Source organism: Rhinoderma darwinii, chromosome 7 (assembly GCF_050947455.1).
Source record: "Rhinoderma darwinii isolate aRhiDar2 chromosome 7, aRhiDar2.hap1, whole genome shotgun sequence".
Classification (NCBI taxonomy): domain Eukaryota; kingdom Metazoa; phylum Chordata; class Amphibia; order Anura; family Rhinodermatidae; genus Rhinoderma; species Rhinoderma darwinii.
In genome coordinates, this window is record NC_134693.1 from 6,636,751 (window position 1) to 6,653,671 (window position 16,921).

The window sequence follows — 16,921 nt, forward strand, 5'->3', positions numbered from 1 at the left end:
TCTGACATTTCACTATGACATCAGAAGTTTTCTGAAAGTTTAGTTACACTTTAACTTAAGGCAGAATTTGTACTGAACTGGATAGCAAGGCAGGACACCCACCGGCCACCTACTATGCATTACTTATAATATTGAAGTCTTCTCATGTGGCAGAAGTTCATTCGGTGCCCATCAAACACCAGGGCCTGGATTCGACTTCATCACCCCCTATAGCTTTGCCACTCACTCTGTACCATCTACACAAATGACGCTGTAACATGTAAAACGCTGACACTAGGGCGCTGCCGCGTGCACCTGGGACTTCACCATCGTGTTAAGGATCGGATGTGCTGATGCTACTACGGACTTCACCAACGTCCTCTGTATAGGCTCAGCGTTACCTGACTCAGGTAAGTACATACTGTATATGTATACGTGTATGTATGTATGTGTGCGTGTAAGTGTATATATGTATATTAATCACATGGTTCGGAATATCCGATAATCTGACACTTGATGGCGATTATCAGGGTTTACTGTACATTTTATTGTATACAATCATTCGGTGACACATTTATAAGGCCACCAATAATTTATCAAAAATTTGTGCAAATATTCAGATGCTTAATTTATATTCTAAAAAAGAGAAATCATTTAATAAATACAAACATATGAAATTTATAAATGAGGAGCCGTCCAGTGCGCTGCGGATTATTCATCATGTGCTGCATACAGACGACTGGAAGCAATGTCCTGTGTGTTATATGGCGTGTTCTATGTAGACAACATACGTGACCTTTGTCCGTCCCTTGGTAAAGGCTATATCCATTCACAGTCCTGCATTATATTATATCTGACCGTCCTTCCATCCAACTACCAGTGACCACAGCGACTTGTCTATTCCATGTGTGCGCACGGTGGTCACCGGTACAGGAAGTGATACAAATGATTGACAGCCAGCGAGAAGGAGGAAAAGGATTATGAAGGAGGGACGTACTATCAGATTGCAGAACTACAACTCCCAGTATGCCTGACGTGATGAGAGCTGGAGAGACAGATTGGAGATTGTTGCTCTATGCAGTTATTTGCTTCTTAGCAAGTTTTCAGATTAGGATTTAGATCACAGTATTAGTAGTAGTTCTTTGGCCCCGTTCCTTCATCATCCCGTGTTTTTTGGGGTTTATCGTTGCTGAGTGAAGCGTTCACCAATGTCTCTGTACAAGAGAAAATGAGTTAATAAGAATAATCCCGGACTGTATTCCTGCCCTCGTGTGGAGGTCTGTGTATAAGCGCCCAATAATCCGACTTCATGGAGGCACAGGACGTACGAGCAGAAGCCAACAGGGTGCAGCATTTTGTCTTACCGTTAGGCCGGGAGCACGCTATTTGACAGGTTATTGGACAAACCAAAGCTTCTGGCAGTCTGGGGATGAGAGAACGAGACGTATCACACAATGGAATAAGAGGAATCCCAAAAACAAGCCTAAAGTGACATCTACAAACATCCCGAACCCTGTACAGTCCGCATTTACTAAGGGCACGTTCAGACATGGCAGAATTTTTCCGCTGCAATAGTTAGTGCAGATTTGGGGCAATTACGCAACGAATCTGCAGCAACATTTGCATATTTAAAAGGTAATTCAGACGTTGCAGAAAACACAGCGGACTTGTCACAGATTTCAGTTTTTGCATTGCAAAGGCTGAAATCCGCAGTGAAATTCCGCTTCTACTCCGCAACGTCATGAGCTGCTGCGGAGGGAAAAATCTGCACCGCAGCCTGATCTCCGCACAGTTATTTTCAGCAACGTCTGAATTAACTTTCCTAAAAATGTATAGAAACAAATGTAAAAAACGGCTGCTGCAGAATTCCACTGCCGACTGTCCACAGCGCAACTCAACAGCAATTCCGCCACGTCTGCATGAGCCCTAAGAGTGAGACCTGACTACTCTATAGTTGTGGTCATGCTCCTACTTCCAAACCTAACATAGCAGAACGATCAGTAGGGGTAACATAGCAGAACGATCAGTAGAGGTAACATAGCAGAACGATCAGTAGTGGTAACATAGCAGAACGATCAATAGTGTTAAAAGCAGAACGATCAGTAGGGATAACATAGCAGAACGATCAGTAGTGGTAACAGCAGAACGATCAGTAGTGGTAACATAGCAGAACGATCAATAGTGTTAAAAGCAGAACGATCAGTAGGGATAACATAGCAGAACGATCAGTAGTGGTAACATAGCAGAACGATCAATAGTGTTAAAAGCAGAACGATCAGTAGAGGTAACATAGCAGAACGATCAATAGGGTTAAAAGCAGAACGATCAGTAGGGGTAACATAGCAGAACGATCAGTAGGGGTAACATAGCAGAACGATCAGTAGAGGTAACATAGCAGAACGATCAATAGGGTTAACAGCAGAACGATCAGTAGGGGTAACATAGCAGAACGATCAGTAGGGGTAACATAGCAGAACGATCAGTAGTGATAACATAGCAGAACGATCGGTAGTGGTAACAGCAGAACGATCAGTAGAGGTAACATAGCAGAACGATCAGTAGGGGTAACAGCAGAACGATCAGTAGTGGTAACATAGCAGAACGATCAGTAGTGGTAACATAGCAGAACGATCAGTAGTGGTAACATAGCAGAACGATCAGTAGTGATAACATAGCAGAACGATCAGTAGTGGTAACATAGCAAAACGATTGGTAGTGGTAACATAGCAGAACGATCAGTAGTGGTAACATAGCAGAACGATCAATAGTGGTAACATAGCAGAACGATCAGTAGGGGTAACATAGCAGAACGATCAGTAGAGGTAACAGCAGAACGATCAGTAGGGTTAACAGCAGAACGATCAGTAGGGTTAACAGCAGAACGATCAGTAGTGGTAACATAGCAGAACGATCAGTATTGGTAACATAGCAGAAGGATCAGTAGTGGTAACATAGCAGAACGATCAGTAGAGGTAACATAGCAGAACGATCAGTATTGGTAACATAGCAGAAGGATCAGTAGTGGTAACATAGCAGAACGATCAGTAGAGGTAACATAGCAGAACGATCAATAGTGGTAACATAGCAGAACGATCAGTAGTGGTAACATAGCAGAACGATCAGTAGGGGTAACATAGCAGAACGATCAGTAGTGGTAACATAGCAGAACGATCAGTAGGGGTAACATAGCAGAACGATCAGTAGAGGTAACATAGCAGAACGATCAGTAGAGGTAACATAGCAGAACGATCAGTAGGGGTAACATAGCAGAATGATCAGTAGGGGTAACATAGCAGAACGATCAGTAGTGGTAACATAGCAGAACGATCAGTAGGGGTAACATAGCAGAACGATCAGTAGAGGTAACATAGCAGAACGATCAGTAGTGGTAACATAGCAGAACGATCAGTAGTGGTAACATAGCAGAACGATCAGTAGTGGTAACATAGCAGAACGATCAGTAGAGGTAACATAGCAGAACGATCAGTAGGGGTAACAGCAGAACGATCAGTAGTGGTAACATAGCAGAACGATCAGTAGTGGTAACAGCAGAACGATCAGTAGTGGTAACATAGCAGAACGATCGGTAGTGGTAACATAGCAGAACGATCAGTAGGGGTAACAGCAGAACGATCAGTAGTGGTAACATAGCAGAACGATCGGTAGTGGTAACATAGCAGAACGATCGGTAGTGGTAACAGCAGAACGATCAGTAGAGGTAACATAGCAGAACGATCAGTAGTGGTAACATAGCAGAACGATCAGTAGTGATAACATAGCAGAACGATCAGTAGTGATAACATAGCAGAACGATCAGTAGTGGTAACATAGCAAAACGATCAGTAGTGGTAACATAGCAGAACGATCAGTAGGGGTAACATAGCAGAACGATCAGTAGGGTTAACAGCAGAACGATCAGTAGTGGTAACATAGCAGAAGGATCAGTAGTGGTAACATAGCAGAACGATCAGTATTGGTAACATAGCAGAAGGATCAGTAGGGGTAACATAGCAGAACGATCAATAGTGGTAACATAGCAGAACGATCAGTAGTGGTAACATAGCAGAACGATCAGTAGTGGTAACATAGCAGAACGATCAGTAGGGGTAACATAGCAGAAGGATCAGTAGTGGTAACATAGCAGAATGATCAGTAGTGGTAACAGCAGAACGATCAGTAGGGTTAACAGCAGAACGATCAGTAGTGGTAACATAGCAGAAGGATCAGTAGTGGTAACATAGCAGAACGATCAGTATTGGTAACATAGCAGAAGGATCAGTAGGGGTAACATAGCAGAACGATCAATAGTGGTAACATAGCAGAACGATCAGTAGTGGTAACATAGCAGAACGATCAGTAGTGGTAACATAGCAGAACGATCAGTAGGGGTAACATAGCAGAACGATCAGTAGTGGTAACATAGCAGAACGATCAGTAGTGGTAACATAGCAGAACGATCAGTAGGGGTAACATAGCAGAACGATCAGTAGAGGTAACATAGCAGAACGATCAGTAGGGGTAACATAGCAGAACGATCAGTAGTGGTAACATAGCAGAACGATCGGTAATGGTAACATAGCAGAAGGATCAGTAGTGGAAACAGCAGAAGGATCAGTAGGGGTAACATAGCAAAACGATCAGTAGTGGTAACATAGCAGAACGATCGGTAGTGGTAACATAGCAGAACGATCAGTAGGGGTAACATAGCAGAATGATCAGTAGGGGTAACATAGCAGAAGGATCAGTAGTGGTAACAGCAGAACGATCATTAGGGGTAACATAGCAGAACGATCAGTAATGATAACATAGCAGAACGATCAGTAGGGGTAACATAGCAGAACGATCAGTAGGGGTAACATAGCAGAACGATCGGTAGTGGTAACAGCAGAACGATCATTAGGGGTAACATAGCAGAACGATCAGTAATGATAACATAGCAGAACGATCAGTAGAGGTAACATAGCAGAACGATCAGTAGGGGTAACATAGCAGAACGATCAGTAGTGATAACATAGCAGAACGATCAGTAGTGGTAACATAGCAGAACGATCAGTAGTGATAACATAGCAGAACGATCAGTAGTGGTAACATAGCAGAACGATCAGTAGTGATAACATAGCAGAACGATCAGTAGTGATAACATAGCAGAACGATCAGTAGTGATAACATAGCAGAACGATCAGTAGTGATAACACAGCAAAACGATTGGTAGTGGTAACATAGCAGAACGATCAGTAGTGGTAACATAGCAGAACGATCAGTAGGGGTAACATAGCAGAACGATCAGTAATGGTAACATAGCAGAACGATCAGTAGTGGTAACATAGCAGAACGATCAGTAATGGTAACATAGCAGAACGATCAGTAGGGGTAACATAGCAGAACGATCAGTAGGGTTAACAGCAGAACGATCAGTAGGGTTAACAGCAGAACGATCAGTAGTGGTAACATAGCAGAACGATCAGTATTGGTAACATAGCAGAACGATCAGTAATGGTAACATAGCAGAACGATCAGTAGGGGTAACATAGCAGAACGATCAGTAGGGTTAACAGCAGAACGATCAGTAGGGTTAACAGCAGAACGATCAGTAGTGGTAACATAGCAGAACGATCAGTAGTGGTAACATAGCAGAACGATCAGTATTGGTAACATAGCAGAACGATCAGTAGTGGTAACATAGCAGAACGATCAGTAATGGTAACATAGCAGAACGATCAGTAGGGGTAACATAGCAGAACGATCAGTAGGGTTAACAGCAGAACGATCAGTAGGGTTAACAGCAGAACGATCAGTAGTGGTAACATAGCAGAACGATCAGTAGTGGTAACATAGCAGAACGATCAGTATTGGTAACATAGCAGAGCGATCATTAGGGGTAACATAGCAGAACGATCAGTAATGGTAACATAGCAGAACGATCAGTAGGGGTAACATAGCAGAACGATCAGTAGAGGTAACATAGCAGAACGATCAGTAGGGTTAACAGCAGAACGATCAGTAGAGGTAACATAGCAGAATGATCGGTAGTGGTAACATAGCAGAAAGATCAGTAGGGGTAACATAGCAGAACGATCAGTAGTGGTAACATAGCAGAACGATCAGTAGTGGTAACATAGCAGAACGATCAGTAGTGGTAACAGCAGAAGGATCAGTAGGGGTAACATAGCAGAACGATCAGTAGGGGTAACATAGCAGAACGATCAGTAGGGGTAACATAGCAGAACGATCAGTAGTGGTAACATAGCAGAACGATCGGTAGTGGTAACATAGCAGAATGATCAGTAGGGGTAACATAGCAGAAGGATCAGTAGTGGTAACATAGCAGAACGATCAGTAAGGGTAACATAGCAGAACGATCAGTAGTGGTAACATAGCAGAATGATCAGTAAGGGTAACATAGCAGAACGATCAGTAGTGGTAACATAGCAGAACGATCAGTAGAGGTAACATAGCATAATGATCAGTAGGGGTAACATAGCAGAACGATCAGTAGTGGTAACATAGCAGAACGATCAGTAGTGGTAACATAGCATAACGATCAGTAGGGGTAACATAGCAGAACGATCAGTAGTGGTAACATAACAGAACAATCAGTAGTGGTAACATAGCAGAACGATCAGTAGTGGTAACATAGCAGAACGATCAGTAGTGGTAACATAGCAGAACGATCAGTAGTGGTAACATAGCAGAACGATCAGTAGTGGTAACATAGCAGAACGATCAGTAGTGGTAACATAGTAGAACGATCAGTAGTGGTAACATAGCAGAACGATTGGTAGTGGTAACATAGCAGAACGATCAGTAGGGGTAACAAAGCAGAACGATCGGTAGTGGTAACATAGCAGAACGATCGGTAGTGGTAACATAGCAAAACGATCGGTAGGGGTAACATAGCAGAACGATCGGTAGGGGTAACATAGCAGAACGATCAGTAGTGGTAACAGCAGAACGATCGGTAGTGGTAACATAGCAGAATGATCAGTAGGGGTAACATAGCAGAACGATCAGTAGTGGTAACAGCAGAACGATCAGTAGGGGTAACATAGCAGAACGATCAGTAGTGGTAACGTAGCAGAACGATCAGTAGGGGTAACGTAGCAGAACGATCAGTAGGGGTAACATAGTAGAACGATCAGTAGTGGTAACATAGTAGAACGATCAGTAGTGGTAACACAGCAGAACGATCAGTAGTGGTAACATAGCAGAACGATCAGTAGGGGTAACATAGCAGAACGATCAGTAGGGTTAACAGCAGAACGATCAGTAGGGTTAACAGCAGAACGATCAGTAGTGGTAACATAGCAGAACGATCAGTAGTGGTAACATAGCAGAACGATCAGTATTGGTAACATAGCAGAACGATCAGTAGTGGTAACATAGCAGAACGATCAGTAATGGTAACATAGCAGAACGATCAGTAGGGGTAACATAGCAGAACGATCAGTAGGGTTAACAGCAGAACGATCAGTAGGGTTAACAGCAGAACGATCAGTAGTGGTAACATAGCAGAACGATCAGTAGTGGTAACATAGCAGAACGATCAGTATTGGTAACATAGCAGAGCGATCATTAGGGGTAACATAGCAGAACGATCAGTAATGGTAACATAGCAGAACGATCAGTAGGGGTAACATAGCAGAACGATCAGTAGAGGTAACATAGCAGAACGATCAGTAGGGTTAACAGCAGAACGATCAGTAGAGGTAACATAGCAAAACGATCAGTAGGGTTAACAGCAGAACGTTTAGTAGTGGTAACAGCAGAACGATCAGTAGAGGTAATAGCAGAATGATCAGTAGTGGTAACATAGCAGAATGATCAGTAGTGGTAACATAGCAGAACGATCAGTAGGGGTAACATAGCAGAAGGATCAGTAGTGGTAACATAGCAGAATGATCGGTAGTGGTAACATAGCAGAAAGATCAGTAGGGGTAACATAGCAGAACGATCAGTATTGGTAACATAGCAGAACGATCAGTAGTGGTAACATAGCAGAACGATCAGTAGTGGTAACATAGCAGAACGATCAGTAGTGGTAACATAGCAGAACGATTGGTAGTGGTAACATAGCAGAATGATCAGTAGTCTCATAAGTGTTCCTGCTCTTGCTTGTGCTCTCAGTCGACCACTGGGGGCGCATGGCAAGGTGAGCGCATTCCATCTGTTTACATGTTGTGGTGCTGTATGGTGGTGTCTGTTGCTGTAGTGCTGCACTTGTGGGGGGACGTGGCCCAGAACCAAGGAGGCTTGGCACGGTCTGAAGGCATGGGTGCTTTTGGGCCCCTGGGTTGCTCCCTCTGCAGGAGCGGTGCTGCGGTGGCGGTAGCCGCCATGTGGTGCTGCAACCGCTAGAATAGTTACCCACTTTAAAGAGGTCGCCGTGAAGTGGCAAGTGGGCTTATACAGTTTGATCAAAATGTTTACAAAGAACCTCATGTTCATGTTTCTAAATTATGCCTAGCGGCTCAGATCAACGTATATACTGTGGATTGTGCGGTCCATGTCTAGTTTCTCACAATGCTGAGAACGATCAGTAGTGGTAACATAGCAGAACGATCAGTAGTGGTAACATAGAAGAACTATCAGTAGGGGTAACATAGCAGAACAATCAGTAGTGGTAACATAGCAGAACGATCAGTAGAGGTAACATAGCAGAATGATCAGTAGGGGTAACATAGCAGAACGATCAGTAGTGGTAACATAGCAGAACGATCAGTAGAGGTAACATAGCAGAACGATCAGTAGTGGTAACATAGAAGAACGATCAGTAGTGGTAACATAGCAGAAGGATCAGTAGTGGTAACATAGCAGAACGATCAGTAGAGGTAACATAGCAGAACGATCAGTAGGGGTAACATAGCAGAACGATCAGTAGGGGTAACATAGCAGAACGATCAGTAGGGGTAACATAGCAGAACGATCAGTAGGGGTAACATAGCAGAACGATCAGTAGTGGTAACATAACAGAACGATCGGTAGTGGTAACATAGCAGAATGATCAGTAGGGGTAACATAGCAGAAGGATCAGTAGTGGTAACATAGCAGAATGATCAGTAAGGGTAACATAGCAGAACGATCAGTAGGGGTAACATAGCAGAACGATCAGTAGTGGTAACATAGCAGAACGATCAGTAGTGGTAACATAGCAGAACGATCAGTAGGGGTAACATAGCAGAATGATCAGTAGTGGTAACATAGCAGAAGGATCAGTAGTGGTAACAGCAGAAGGATCAGTAAGGGTAACATAGCAGAACGATCAGTAGTGGTAACATAGCAGAACGATCAGTAGTGGTAACATAGCAGAACGATCAGTAGTGGTAACATAGCAGAACGATCAGTAGTGGTAACATAGCAGAACGATCAGTAGTGGTAACATAGCAGAACGATCAGTAGTGGTAACAAAGCAGAACGATCAGTAGGGGTAACATAGCAGAACGATCAGTAGTGGTAACATAGCAGAACGATCGGTAGTGGTAACATAGCAGAATGATCAGTAGGGGTAACATAGCAGAAGGATCAGTAGTGGTAACATAGCAGAATGATCAGTAAGGGTAACATAGCAGAACGATCAGTAGGGGTAACATAGCAGAACGATCAGTAGTGGTAACAGCAGAACGATCAGTAGGGGTAACATAGCAGAACGATCAGTAGTGGTAACATAGCAGAATGATCGGTAGTGGTAACATAGCAGAACGATCAGTAGCGGTAACATAGCAGAAGGATCAGTAGTGGTAACAGCAGAAGGATCAGTAGGGGTAACATAGCAGAACGATCAGTAGTGGTAACATAGCAGAATGATCAGTAGGGGTAACATAGCAGAAGGATCAGTAGTGGTAACATAGCAGAATGATCAGTAAGGGTAACGTAGCAGAACGATCAGTAGTGGTAACATAGCAGAACGATCAGTAGAGGTAACATAGCATAATGATCAGTAGGGGTAACATAGCATAATGATCAGTAGGGGTAACATAGCAGAACGATCAGTAGTGGTAACATAGCAGAACGATCAGTAGTGGTAACATAGCATAACGATCAGTAGGGGTAACATAGCAGAACGATCAGTAGTGGTAACATAACAGAACAATCAGTAGGGGTAACATAGCAGAACGATCAGTAGTGGTAACATAGCAGAACGATCAGTAGTGGTAACATAGCAGAACGATCAGTAGTGGTAACATAGCAGAACGATCAATAGTGGTAACATAGTAGAACGATCAGTAGTGGTAACATAGCAGAACGATTGGTAGTGGTAACATAGCAGAACGATCAGTAGGGGTAACAAAGCAGAACGATCGGTAGTGGTAACATAGCAGAACGATCGGTAGTGGTAACATAGCAAAACGATCGGTAAGGGTAACATAGCAGAACGATCGGTAGGGGTAACATAGCAGAACGATCAGTAGTGGTAACAGCAGAACGATCGGTAGTGGTAACATAGCAGAATGATCAGTAGGGGTAACATAGCAGAACGATCAGTAGAGGTAACATAGCAGAACGATCAGTAGTGGTAACGTAGCAGAACGATCAGTAGGGGTAACGTAGCAGAACGATCAGTAGGGGTAACATAGTAGAACGATCAGTAGTGGTAACATAGTAGAACGATCAGTAGTGGTAACACAGCAGAACGATCAGTAGTGGTAACATAGCAGAACGATCAGTAGTGGTAACATAGCAGAACGATCGGTAGTGGTAACATAGCAGAACGATCGGTAGTGGTAACATAGCAGAACGATCGGTAGTGGTAACATAGCAGAACGATCGGTAGTGGTAACATAGCAAAACGATCGGTAAGGGTAACATAGCAGAACGATCGGTAGGGGTAACATAGCAGAACGATCAGTAGTGGTAACAGCAGAACGATCGGTAGTGGTAACATAGCAGAACGATTGGTAGTGGTAACATAGCAGAACGATCAGTAGGGGTAACAAAGCAGAACGATCGGTAGTGGTAACATAGCAGAACGATCGGTAGTGGTAACATAGCAAAACGATCGGTAAGGGTAACATAGCAGAACGATCGGTAGGGGTAACATAGCAGAACGATCAGTAGTGGTAACAGCAGAACGATCGGTAGTGGTAACATAGCAGAATGATCAGTAGGGGTAACATAGCAGAACGATCAGTAGAGGTAACATAGCAGAACGATCAGTAGTGGTAACGTAGCAGAACGATCAGTAGGGGTAACGTAGCAGAACGATCAGTAGGGGTAACATAGTAGAACGATCAGTAGTGGTAACATAGTAGAACGATCAGTAGTGGTAACACAGCAGAACGATCAGTAGTGGTAACATAGCAGAACGATCAGTAGTGGTAACATAGCAGAACGATCGGTAGTGGTAACATAGCAGAACGATCGGTAGTGGTAACATAGCAAAACGATCGGTAGGGGTAACATAGCAGAACGATCGGTAGGGGTAACATAGCAGAACGATCAGTAGTGGTAACAGCAGAACGATCGGTAGTGGTAACAGCAGAACGATCGGTAGGGGTAACATAGCAGAACGATCAGTAGTGGTAACATAGCAGAACGATCAGTAGTGGTAACATAGCAGAACGATCAGTAGGGGTAACATAGCAGAACGATCAGTAGGGGTAACATAGCAGAACGATCAGTAGGGGTAACATAACAGAACGATCAGTAGGGGTAACATAGCAGAACGATCAGTAGGGGTAACATAGCAGAACGATCAGCAGTGGTAACATAGCAGAATGATCGGTAGTGGTAACAGAGCAGAATGATCGGTAGTGGTAACATAGCAGAACGATCAGTAGTGGTAACATAGCAGAACGATCATTAGGGGTAACATAGCAGAACAATCAATAGGGGTAACATAGCAGAACGATCAGTAGTGGTAACATTGCAGAATGATCAGTAGGGGTAACATAGCAGAACGATCAGTAGTGGTAACATAGCAGAACGATCAGTAGTGGTAACAGCAGAAGGATCAGTAGGGGTAACATAGCAGAACGATTAGTAGTGGTAACATAGCAGAACGATCAGTAGGGGTAATAGCAGAACGATCAGTAGTGGTAACATAGCAGAACGATCAGTAGAGGTAACAGCAGAACGATCAGTAGTGGTAACATAGCAGAACAATCAGTAGTGGTAACATAGCAGAATGATCAGTAGAGGTAACATAGCAGAATGATCAGTAGTGATAACATAGCAGAACGATCAGTAGGGGTAACATAGCAGAATGATCAGTAGTGGTAACATAGCAGAAGGATCAGTAGGGGTAACATAGCAGAACGATCAGTAGTGGTAACATAGCAGAATGATCAGTAGAGGTAACATAGCAGAACGATCAGTAGGGGTAACATAGCAGAACGATCAGTAGTGGTAACATAGCAGAATGATCAGTAGGGGTAACAGCAGAAGGATCAGTAGTGGTAACATAGCAGAACGATTAGTAGTGGTAACATAGCAGAACGATCAGTAGTGGTAACAGCAGAACGATCAGTAGTGGTAACATAGCAGAACGATCAGTAGTGGTAACATAGCAGAACGATTAGTAGTGGTAACATAGCAGAACGATCAGTAGTGGTAACAGCAGAACGATCAGTAGTGGTAACATAGCAGAACGATTAGTAGGGGTAACATAGCAGAACGATCAGTAGTGGTAACATAGCAGAACGATCAGTAGTGGTAACATAGCAGAACGATCAGTAGTGGTAACAGCAGAACGATTAGTAGGGGTAACATAGCAGAACGATCAGTAGTGGTAACATAGCAGAACGATCACTAGGGATTACATTACATAACATCAGCTGCTGCTAGGTTTAGCACTCAGTGGCTTCCCTAAATACACTGTAACAAGCCCATCAGCTGTGGGAAATGTCACAAAACCTTACCATACACATAAAACATTTTTAAAGGGATAGTCTCACTGTGATAACCTCTTATTTAAATGAAGCCAGCCCTGGGATTATTTTATTACAATGGGTCCAGCTTCATCCCAAGCAACAAATGTAGTAATACATGGCACCAATTCAAATGAATGGGGGTCCATAATGCATGGCCGGGCAGAGTTCGCCAGATTTACAACCACTCTTTGTTAGCGCCTCTCCCTAATAGGGTATATGGACAGGGGTTGTCTTCACGAGAGAACAAAATAACCATGAAATAAGGGATATGTGCAGCTCCACTCACTAATCAGGGGTCATCACTAGCCATACTTACTTACTATTAATAGCCATATACATACCAGAATAAAGCACACGGGTATTACAAGGATCACCACGATGACCAACACAATCAAGGCAATGCCAAAGGCGGGGATGGTGGCTGGAGCCGTTGCAGCACCAGCAGTAATGACTGCAGAAACACAAGATGGAGGAGAATTATAATATATAACATCTATAATATAATATACGTCTGCCGTAGCAAAAACTTTCTAAAAACCAGTCTTGTACTGTTACCAGTCTCCATACCTTGTGGCAGATTTGATTGAGTTGGAACTACACTTTTACGCGTTGTAGTTTCAGTCACCGTTGTTCTTGTTATGGGCCTTGTGGTTGTTGTTATAGGCCTTGTGGTTGTTATAGGCTTTGTTGTTGTTATAGGCCTTGTGGTTGTTGTTATAGGCCTTTTGGTTGTTGTTATAGGCCTTGTGGTTGTTGTTATAGGCTTTGTTGTTGTTATAGGCCCTGTGTTTGTTGTTAAAGGCTTTGTTGTTGTTATAGGCCCTGTGATTGTTGTTATAGGCTTTGTTGTTGTCATAGGCCCTGTGGTTGTTGTTATAGGCCCTGTGGTTGTTGCTATAGGCTTTGTTGTTGTTATAGGCCCTGTGTTTGTTGTTATAGGCTTTGTTGTTGTTATAGGCCCTGTGATTGTTGTTATAGGCTTTGTTGTTGTCATAGGCCCTGTGGTTGTTGTTATAGGCCCTGTGGTTGTTGCTATAGGCTTTGTTGTTGTTGTTATAGGCCCTGTGATTGTTGTTATAGGCTTTGTTGTTGTCATAGGCCCTGTGGTTGTTGTTGTTATAGGCCTTGTGGTTGTTGTTATAGGCTTTGTTGTTGTTATAGGCCCTGTGATTGTTGTTATAGGCTTTGTTGTTGTTATAGGCCCTGTGATTGTTGTTATAGGCTTTGTTGTTGTTATAGGCCCTGTGATTGTTATTATAGGCTTTGTTGTTGTTATAGGCCCTGTGGTTGTTGTTATAGGCCCTGTGGTTGTTGTTATAGGCTTTGTTGTTGTCATAGGCCCTGTGGTTGTTGTTATAGGCCCTGTGGTTGTTGCTATAGGCTTTGTTGTTGCTATAGGCCCTGTGGTTGTTGTTATAGGCCTTGTCGTTGTTGTTATAGGCTTTGTTGTTGTTATAGGCCCTGTGATTGTTGTTATAGGCTTTGTTGTTGTTATAGGCCCTGTGATTGTTGTTATAGGCTTTGTTGTTGTTATAGGCCCTGTGGTTGTTGTTATAGGCATTGTTGTTGTTGTTATAGGCCCTGTGATTGTTGTTATAGGCTTTGTTGTTGTTATAGGCCCTGTGGTCGTTGTTATAGGCACTGTGGTTGTTTCTGGCCCTGTGGTTGTCGTTATAGGCTCTGTGGTCGTTGTTATAGGCCCTGTGGTTGTTGTTATAGGTCCTGTGGTTGTTGTTAAAGGCCCTGTGGTCATTATTATAGGTCCTGTGATTGTTGTTATAGGCCCTGTGGTTGTTGTTATCGGCCCTGTGGTTGTTTCTGGCCCTGTGGTTGTTGTTATAGGCTCTGTGGTCGTTGTTATAGGCTCTGGGGTTGTTCTTATAGGCCCTGTGGTTGTTGTTATAGGCCCTATGGTCGTTGTTATAGGCACTGTGGTTGTTATAGGTCCTGTGGTTGTTGTTAAAGGCCCTGTGGTCATTATTATAGGTCCTGTGATTGTTGTTATAGGCCCTGTGGTTGTTGTTATAGGCCCTGTGGTTGTTTCTGGCCCTGTGGTTGTTGTTATAGGCTCTGTGGTCGTTGTTATAGGCTCTGGGGTTGTTCTTATAGGCCCTGTGGTTGTTGTTATAGGCCCTGTGGTCGTTGTTATAGGCACTGTGGTTGTTATAGGACCTGTGGTTGTTATAGGCCCGGTGGTTGTTGTTAAAGGCCCTGTGGTCGTTATTATAGGTCCTGTGGTTGTTGTTATAGGCCCTGTGGTTGTTATAGGCCCTGTGGTTGTTATTATAGGCTCTGTGGTCGTTATTATAGGTCCTGTGATTGTTGTTATAGGCCCTGTGGTTGTTGTTATAGGCCCTGTGGTTGTTTCTGGCCCTGTGGTTGTTGTTATAGGCTCTGTGGTCGTTGTTATAGGCTCTGTGGTAGTTTCTGGCCCTGTAGTTGTTATAGGCTCTGTGGTTGTTTCTGGCCCTTTGGTTGTTTCTGGCCCTGTGATTGTTGTTATAGGCCCTGTGGTCGTTGTTGTAGGCCCTGTGGTTGTTATAGGCCCTGTGGTCGTTGTTATAGGCCCTGTGGTTGTTTCTGGCCCTGTGGTTGTTGTTATAGGCCCTGTGGTTGTTTCTGGCCCTGTGGTTGTTATAGGCCCTGTGATTGTTATAGGCCCTGTGGTCGTTGTTATAGGCCCTGTGGTTGTTTCTGGCCCTGTGGTTGTTGTTATAGGCCCTGTGGTTGTTTCTGGCCCTGTGGTTGTTATAGGCCCTGTGGTTGTTATAGGCCCTGTGGTTGTTGTTTTAGGCTCTGTGGTTGTTATAGGCCCTGTGATTGTTGTTATAGGCCCTGTGATTGTTGTTATAGGCTCTGTGGTTGTTGTTATAGGCCCTGTGGTTGTTATAGGCCCTGTGGTTGTTATAGGCCCTGTGGTTGTTGTTACAGGCTCTGTGGTCGTTATTATAGGCCCTGTGGTTGTTGTTTCTGGCCCCGTGGTTGTTATTACAGGACTGGTGGTTGTTGCTAATGGAGTAGTTGTCTGTTCTGTACTTGGTGCCGGAGAACTTATTCCTTGATCTACATGAATGTAAAAAAAACAACATTTACAATTTGTCTGTTTTCAATCCCATTTGCTGCTATACTATAAACCCTGTGAATCTCATCCCGGACAATTCGTAGAAATGAGTGAAAATGAGGAAAGAGTGAATGTCAGTCTGGATGTTGTTTGGCTCTACACACCGACCACTGACATGTTCACAATTCTGCCTGTGGCTGCCGGTGTAAATCTCATGACAACACTTCCTGTTCTGATATCTATCTAGTACAATGTGGACACATTAATCACAGTGACCTTGGATGGTTCAAATCACCAACTACATCAATGTCCACATCCTAATTCGCTTGAACAGTGTCAGTTATGTGTGAACATTCATGGAGATTTCGATCCAGATCATTCAAGTATTAATCATTCAACAAAGGAAACTTCAGGTTTTTCTTACAGGGTTTCAAAAGGGTTGTCCAGGATTAGAAAAACATGACTGATTTCTTCCAAAAACAGCACCACACCTGGCTCAGGTTGTGTGTGGTATTGCACCACAACCCTATTCTCTTCAATGGACCGGAGCTGAAATACCAGGCACAACCTTTAGACAGGTATAGCCCTGTTTCTGGAAGAAAGCAGCCATGTTTTTCTAATACTGGGCAATCCATTTAACCCTTTCAGGACTAAGGCCTTTTAAATGCCTGAATGTCCACAGCAAAATGCACTTTTATTTTTTTTTTATTATTTTCATCTGAATATTGTTTCTGACTTTTTTTTCGAGGCACAGTAGCTTTAATGTGATACCAAAGCACAAGCAGTTTTTTTAAATTTTCTTTTTTTTGTGTTATAAATGTAAAGTGGGCAAAAATAGGGAAAAAAAGAAAATGTCCTGTTTTTACTTCTATAATTACTTTAACCTTTAGACCGATACCATATATGATCTTTGCCCATTATACATTATTGCTAAAATTTCCAAAAATTTAATTCAGGTCCAATTTGATTGAATAGACCGTCCCGTTTTATTCGGAGCGAATAAATTTGCAGCGAA

General features: G+C 43.2%; 1 protein-coding gene across 1 annotated transcript in view; it reads right to left on the reverse strand.

Moving 5' to 3' along the window:
- Positions 1-540: 540 nt before the first annotated feature.
- The window catches only part of LOC142656994 (uncharacterized), a 35,699-nt gene continuing 19,318 nt past the window's right edge, over positions 541-16,921 (reverse strand). The window contains exons 7-10 of the mRNA XM_075832044.1: positions 13,413-15,620; positions 13,187-13,296; positions 1,344-1,402; positions 541-1,193 (exon numbers count right to left, since the gene is read on the reverse strand). Of these exons, the coding sequence (XP_075688159.1) occupies positions 13,463-15,620 (2,158 nt within the window). The 3' untranslated portion in view covers positions 541-1,193; positions 1,344-1,402; positions 13,187-13,296; positions 13,413-13,462. The remainder of the gene's footprint in view (positions 1,194-1,343; positions 1,403-13,186; positions 13,297-13,412; positions 15,621-16,921) is intronic.